Below are 8,207 nucleotides of genomic sequence, written 5' to 3'. Positions count from 1 at the left end.
AGACCAATAAGCCTTCGATACCTGGAAAGATACTGGTATAAGTGATTAAACGTTCAATTTGTAAGCACCTCGGGGATAACAGGTTTGTAAGCAAGAGTCAGCATGGATTTGTCATTAACAAATTGTGCCAAACTGACCTAATTTCCTTCTTTGACAGGGTGACTGCCCTAGGGATTGGTGAGGAATCAGTAGAAATGCTATATCTTGCTAGACCCAATCCCACATGACATTCTCATAAGCAAACTATGGAAATGTGGTCTAGATAAAATCACTATAAAGTTGGTGCACAACTGGTTGACAGACAGTACTCATAGAGTAGTTATCAATGGTTCTCTTTCCAAGAGGGAGAGTGTATCTAGTAGGGTCCCACAGGGGTCACTCCTGGGTCTGTTAAATATTTTTGTTATTGACTTGCATAATTGAATGGAGAGCCTGTTTATAAGATTTTAAATTTAGACCAAGCTAGGAGGGGTTGCAAGCACTTTGGGGAACAGGATTAGAATTCAAAAGAATCTGGGCAAATTAGAGAATTTGTCTGAAACCAATAGGATGAAATTCAATAAAGACAAATGCAAAGGCAATAAAATTCAATAAATTCAATAAAGAAAAATGCATTTAGGAATGAAAAATCCAATCCAAAATTACAAAATAGGGAATAACAGGCTAGGCGGTAGCACTGCTGAAAAGGATCTGAAGGTTATAGTCGATCAGAAATTGAATATGAGTCAAGAACATGATGCAGTTGTGAAAGAGGCTAGTATCATTCTGGGATTTAACAGGAGTGTCATATGTAAGACACAGGAGGTAATTGTCCCACAGTACTCACCACTGGTCAGGACTCATTTCGTGTAGTGTCCAGTTCTGAATGCCACACTTTAGGGAAAATGTGGACAAATAGGAGAGAGTCGAGAGGAGAGCAGCAAAAGTGATAAAAGGTTTAGAAAACCTGACCTATTGAGGAAAGATTAAAAAAACTGAGCATGTTTAGTCTTGAAAAAAGAAGACTGAGGAGGGACCAGATAACCATCTCCAAATATATTAAGGACTGTTATAAAGAGGACAGTGATCAATTGTTCTCTGTGTCCACTGAGGATAGGGCAATAAGAAATGGGCTTAATCTGCAGCAAGGGAGACTTAGGTTAGATATTAGGAAAAACTTTCCAACGATGAGGGTAGTTGAGCTCTGGAATTGGCTTCCAAGAGAGGGTTGTGGAATCTCTGTCATTGGAGGCTTATAAAAACAGGTTGGATGGTCAGGGATGGTCTAGGTCTAGGTCAACTTGTCCCTGCCTCAGCACAAAGGGCTGGACTTGTTTATCTTCTCAAAGTCCCTTCCAGCCTCACGTTACTGTGTTCTGTAACGTGTGAACTACAAAGGACTCACATTGACTCTCAGATCCCCCGTGAACCTGCAAGGGTAGCATTTTGGGGGTGGGATGGGGTGGGGAACTGGAGGTCTAATCCAAAGCTCATTGAAGTCAGTGGAGAACTTTCTATTGTCTACGTTGAGTTTTGGATAAGGGCCTGCCTTTGTGAACTGAGCCCATTTGATCTAGAATCTGAGCTACACAAAAAGACTCAGCTCCATGGTGTCATTATTCTGAAGTCCTTCTTCCAGTCACTACAGATTTGAGGTATCCTGGCTGGATACATAGTCTAAGGAAGTTAGATGCTCCCAACTTCTATTTAATTTTGCTGTGAATTAAGTGCCCAACTTACACATACCTTGGCTGCTTTGAAAATCCCAGCCTGTGATCTTTATTTTTCTCTGGGGATGTGATTCTGCTGAGCAGAGGAAAGATGGTCCAAGTGGCTAGGGTGTTAGTTTAGGACTTGAAAGACCAGGCTTCAGGTTCTCTGTGTGATCTTAGGCAAATCACTTTAGGTGGGATTGAGAGAGGTACTTAGGTGCGTAAATTCCAATTTTCATCTCCATTATGATTCACAAAACTCCCAATGAGCCATATAGGCACCGAAACTCACCCAACACCCAAGTATTCTTAGTAGCAGTTCCCTTAGCACCTAAGTTTCTCACTCTAGTCATGTGCATTTCTGCTTCACCTCCCGCATAAGTTCCAGAAGGGATCCATGAACTGGGGGTAGATAGGCATTTATCTGCCCAACTTGCGTACGGGACCCAATCCATCTCAAAGACCACTTATCAGATTGGGACCCAATCAAAACATGTCTGCTGCTATTTCCCTAATAGCTTTTCCTCAGTGGTTAGAGCATTCACTAGGGATGTGGGAGGTTCAATTCTCCCTCATCCAAGATGGCTGTATTTTAAAGAAGCCTTTTTGAAAGCACAGGAACAAATTATCCCAAAGTGTAGAAAGAATAGCAAATATGGCAGGTGAACAGCTTAGCTTAACAGAGAAGTCTTAGGTGAGCTTAAACACAAAAAGGAAGCTTATAAGAAGTGGAAACTTGGACAGATGACTGTGGAGGAGTATAAAAATATTGCTCAAGCATGCAGGGGTATAATCAGGAAGACCCTCACATCCCACATCAGTGTTCTAACCACTGGGCTAAACGTTATGAGGTGAGTGGAGGCTCTATCCTCCTGCTCCAGACATTTTGTGGGTAGCGAGGCAGGCACCTAGCTCAGTGTCACAAGAAACAATTGAGGTCCCCAAACTGCCTGTTACCAGGAGAGGGGTTCCTGGCTGTGAATCTCAAGCAGAGAGAGGCACCTCCACACAGCCTGACTCAGGCAGCTATCTCCAGGAGACTAAGGACAGAGCTAAGGAGGCTCCCACCGCTTAGTCTAGGTATCTTCCCGCCTAGCGTATGTGCTTTTTGTAGATCATGCTGTAAGGAGTCTATCTCTCTCCATACATTGTATAGACAGCCCAGGCACCTAGCTTAGACTTTGTAGATCACAGAGTTGTTCCTGTGATTTTCTAGGTGCCTGGAAGTTAAGTGTTGTGAGCATCACAACACCTCTATCCCTTTGTGAAGATTGTGAGTGGCTTAGATACTACCAGGATGGGGACTATCATAAAGAGGCTTCAGTAAAGTTAATTTGCTGTTCTTCTTAGGGTTTTTAATACTCAGTTGATTAGTATTTATACATTACATAACCAGGATCACCAACCCTAACAATTCTAGGATCATGAGACAGGCCCCCAAAATCATGAGATTTTCAAAAATAATGATTTTTAGGTGTGTATTATTTGCCTTCCAGTGTCAGAGTCATTAGGGATTACTTTTTCAAGCTTTTTCTACAACCATGAAGGCTTCAAATGTTTTGTTGTTTGTTTTTAGTGAAAGCTGGGATTGTCACCTAATCATGTGCCTCCAGGAGCCGGGGCTTTATGTAAATAGCATGAGACTCATGATAAAATTGCAAGAGTTGGTGACAAGACCTAACTCTAACTCAACAGTCTCCAAGGTATAGTGGTATCTGCAACCTACAGCTTCCTGCAGTCCGGAACCTACCTTCCAAAATAGCCAATAAGCTGTTATTTCGTTAAACCACCCATGACTGTAAGAGCTGCTCCACATAACCATGGAGTGAATTGGAAAGAAGGCTGGTGTGGAACTGGTGTGAGGGAGCTCAAATTAGACATTGAAGAATTCTTTATTTCACTATAATGTTGCAGAACTTTTCTTTTCAGCCTCTGGAGAATGCATCCCAAGTGCTATGTGAAAAAAAAAATACCTGGAGGAATATATAAATCAGATGGCACAGCCAGCTCTGTTTAGACATAGATAATAATGCTCCTTGCGGAATGAATGAAGAAGGCAAATGAAGCAAATTGAGGAGGAGAGCTTATAAAGATCTAGGAAGCCAAACCAAACCAGAATAGCATTGCGTAGGGCAAGCTTTCAGGGGGGTTGTGAGGATAAAATCCATGAATAATTGTGAGGTGTTTGACTACTCCAATAATGAGGGCCACATAGGATAGTGAGATACACTGATGTAGCCAACAATCAGCTTCATTGAATATGTACACACATTACAGGAATGTGTACACACATTAAGAAGTGAAATGCTTTCTTCAACCATCAGAGATGGAAAATCTGAATGCACAGAGATTCCCAATCAGCCAGTTATAAAGGTTATCTATCTATCTATCTATCTATCTATCTATCTATCTATCTATCTATCTATCTAGCACGTTACGTCTAGAAACAAAAACAATGAGGAGTCCAGTGGCACCTTAAAGACTAACAGATTTATTTGGGCATTAAGCTTTCAGAGTTAAAAAGCCCACTTCTTTAGATGCAAGGTTTTTCACCCATGAAAGCTTATGCCCAAATAAATATGTTAGTCTTTAAAGTGCCACTGGACTCCTTGTTGTTTTTGTGGATACAGTCTAACACGGCTACCCCTTGATACTGTAGTATTGGAGGGAGACAAGGTGAGTGAGGTAATATCTTTTATTGGACCAACTTCTGTTGGTGAGAGAGAGAAGTTTTCAGCTTACACAGTGCTACCAAATGTATCTATCAGTCACACTCTCTCTCTCTCCAACGCTCCCTCTTGTTTGCCATCAGAGATATCTAACACACTATATAAAACATCCCCTGTATAATTTGTATATTATTTAATTATAACTTGTAAATTAAAGGAGGACACACAGAGATTTTGTATGATTGCACTTTTATTATTTACAAATCCAAATAAAAGGCAATAAATAAAAAGCTTTAGTTGGGTTACATTTATAACTTCTGTTATTACTATTATTTCTTTATTTGCGTCTAGAAATAAATAATGGAGGACCCTGGAATTGAAAATGAAACCATTGTGGGCACATTGATACTCCTGGGCTTTGACGATCTCCATGATCTGCAGATTTTCCTCTTTCCCCTCTTCTTCATGGTGTATCTAGCAACCACGGCGGGGAATATCCTCATTATAATCACAATATCAGCTGATCGCAGTCTTCACACTCCTATGTATCTCTTCCTGGGTAACTTCTCCTTCCCGGAGATCCTGTACACCTCTAACATTGCCCCTAGAATGCTTGTGGACTTACTGAGACAGGACAAATGTATTTCCTTTACCAGCTGTATCACACAGTTATATGTCTTCTGTGCATTAGGGACTGTTGAGTGTTTTCTCCTGATGCTCATGTCTTATGATCGGTACCTGGCCATTTGTCAGCCTCTGCACTATGCAGACTCAATGAACTGGAATCTTTGCATTAAGCTGGCTGCTGGCTTGTGGGTTTGGGGATTTCTGTTGGCTGCTGTGTTGCAATTGCTTCTGGAAAAATCTTTAACTCTTTGTGACCCTAATGAAATTGACCATTTCTTTTGTGACTTGACGCCATTGCTGAAATTGTTCTGTTCTGACACCTACATGGTGGAGGTAGCGATTTTTGTCTCATGTTGCACTGTATCACTGATCCCCTTCCTTCTGACCATCACATCCTACATTCATATCCTCCTGGCTGCCCTCAAAATCCCATCAAAGCGTGGGAAGCAGAGGACATTCTCCATCTGTAGCTCTCACCTCATAGTAGTCACCACTTTCTATGGGACGCTGACCGTTATATACATTGTGTCCACAGGATCTCAGTCCATTCATCTCAACAAAATCCTTTCCCTGCTCTATGTCGTTGTGACTCCACTGTTCAATCCCATTGTGTATAGTCTGAGGAACAAGGAGGTTAAAGAAGCATTGAGGAAATTCATAAGCAAGGTCATCCCTTTCCCTGACTAGTCAAATATTCCTCACCAATTCTTTACAAGAAAAGCCTGAACTTTTATTCAATGAAGGTGGATAGTTTTTAGGAACACGTCCATTTTGACAAATGCATAATTTTCACTCCGGAAAGCCTTTCAACTAAAAACATTTTCAGCTAGTTCAATTCACTAAGACTCACATCCACCAAAGGACTAAGGCACTAGCGTGACATATATTAAACCCCATTTCTTTGGATAACGTATTAAATTAAGTTTATGGATACTCAAAGATTGAAGCTAGTTCCAGGGGAAAGGTTGCCACAGCTTCTCCAAGAACCAAAAACAGAGTGAGAGAGAGATTAAGGTGTCATCTCAGGTTGTAAACAACCCCAAACAGATGCTTACATATACTGGTTCAAACTGGGTTTCTAGAGACCAACACACAAAGAAAGGCCATTTAGTATAAAAAGACTGAGTTTAAACTGACACAGCATGGTCTTTTGATTCAGAAATCAGACAGGACCCTCTTTCAAAGAGGCCCCCTATCCTTTCAGAAGGGTTGGATGAACTTTGGCCTACTAGCAATCCTTAAGTTTGATAGGTGACCTCTGGTAAGTTTTGAGCATATATAACTCCCACACCAGCTGAGTGTGTTGCTCTGTCCCATATAGTGGCACTGAGACCATTTAGAGAGAGATTAATGAGTCTGCTACAGCTTTAGCTAAGGGCCATGTGGCTTTTAGCTCATGCAGTAGAGGCTCATGCATTTGGCTCCAGAGACCCCAGGTTCGATCCTGCCTGCTGAACATATAAAACATGAACTTTTATTGTTTTTTTTTAATGTTGTCTCTGTAATGCTTTACCCCAAGAATAAATGCATTTTGCTTCATGAAGGCTGACTGGTGCCTGGGATACACTATTGGAGTCTCTGGGGAAAGGCTGATCACAGGAGCTTGACCCTGATCAGTCCTGCTGGGGAAAGCCCAGCGAGGTGTAGAGGGACTGCAAGTCTAAACCCCGGGTCTGGAGGGAGACAAACATGAGACCCCACTGCAGAGAGGGCAACTGGGAGTGTGAAACTTTAAGGAGGTGCCTGTGAAGAAGACCTGGTGTGAAGTGGAGTCAAAGGTGCAGTGAACTCTGAAAGTGACACCTCACTTCCCACCTTAGGTACCTAAGTCTAACATTTAGGTGCCACTGAGGTCCTCCAAAACCCTGCTAAGATGCTGCCTAACCCTGCAGGCCCAAAATACCCCTTGTCACCTACATTTGGCCTTTAAAGTCCCTGAGGGAGCTTAAATTTTTGTCATTGGGCATGCACCCTGCTGCCTTTCTCACACCTAAGCCCCACTGGGCTCCTCAAAGCAGATGAAACTAGATGTTGCACTGCCCATCTCACCTGATCTGGTAGGTGTTCTCCGTCTCACCCCTAACATGTCTGTGGGGGAGGAGAAGAGGCATAGGCAATTTCCCTTAGGGAGCTCACGTGGGATATGGGCAACCCCCAGTTCAATCCCTTTCTCTGTTTGATGAAGAGTGAAGATTTGAATAGGCAACCCACCTCAAAGGAGAGTGCTTAACCACTGGATGGACACAGAGCCATTCTCATTCTCCCTTTGGCCCAAAGTATATTTATTTATGCATAGTGAAACCATTTCAACAGGAAGGACCCACTTCATGCTATCTCATAGTTCAGTGGTTACAGCACTCACCTAAGAGGTGGAAGTGCTCTAACTTCAAATTCCTTAACCACATCAGGCAAGGAAGGGAACTGAACTGGTGTCTCTCACATCCCTATGTTTGTTCCGTAACCACAAGATTAGGGGCTATAAAGGGGCAGGACTTCTCATTCATATCTCTCCCCCATCCCCAGTCACTTTGCTTGAGTTAAATATGGGCTGAAGCCTTTCTCATAAGAAACAGCTTTGTCACCTGACTCCAGGACATGATTCCCAGCTGGGGATCCCAAGCATAAACAGATGCCTCCCTCTAACTTGGACTTAGGTGCCTAACTCCCCAAAGGGGTGCAGTTTATGACATATCAGCATCTGTTATTGGCTAGTATCAGAGGGGTAGCCGTGTTAGTTTGGATCTGTAAAAGCAGCAAAGAATCCTGTGGCACCCTATAGACTAACAGACGTTTTGGAGCATGAGCTTTCGTGGGTGAATACCCACTTCGTCAGATGCATGTAGTGGAAATTTCCAGGGGCAGGTATATATATGCAGGCAAGCTAGAGATAATGAGGTAATTCAATCAGGGAGGATGAGGCCCTGTTCTAGCAGTTGAGGTGTGAACAACAAGGGAGGAGAAACTGGTTTTGTAATTGGCAAGCCATTCACAGTCTTTGTTTAATCCTGAGCTGATGGTGTCAAATTTGCAGATGAACTGAAGTTCAGCAGTTTCTCTTTGAAGTCTGGTCCTGAAGTTTTTTTGCTGCAGGATGGCCACCTTAAGGTCTGCTATAGTGTGGCCAGGGAGGTTGAAGTGCTCTCCTACAGGTTTTTGTATATTGCCATTCCTAATATCTGATTTGTGTCCATTTATCCTTTTCCGTAGCGACTGTCCAGTC

General features: G+C 42.5%; 1 protein-coding gene across 1 annotated transcript; it reads left to right on the top strand.

Annotated features, from left to right (window-relative positions):
* The first annotated feature begins 4,720 nt into the window (after positions 1-4,720).
* LOC127031841 (olfactory receptor 10A2-like) lies at positions 4,721-5,674 on the top strand. The gene has a single exon (XM_050918859.1). The coding sequence runs from the start codon at positions 4,721-4,723 to the stop codon at positions 5,672-5,674; it is 954 nt and encodes a 317-aa protein (XP_050774816.1).
* The last annotated feature ends 2,533 nt before the right edge of the window (positions 5,675-8,207 follow it).

Source organism: Gopherus flavomarginatus, chromosome 11 (assembly GCF_025201925.1).
Source record: "Gopherus flavomarginatus isolate rGopFla2 chromosome 11, rGopFla2.mat.asm, whole genome shotgun sequence".
Classification (NCBI taxonomy): domain Eukaryota; kingdom Metazoa; phylum Chordata; order Testudines; family Testudinidae; genus Gopherus; species Gopherus flavomarginatus.
This window is presented reverse-complemented; position numbering and strand designations above follow the sequence as displayed.

Excerpts from the sequence above, each read along its gene's own strand:
- LOC127031841 (XM_050918859.1), top strand. The coding sequence starts at position 4,721 with ATGGAGGACCCTGGAATTGAAAATGAAACCATTGTGGGCACATTGATA.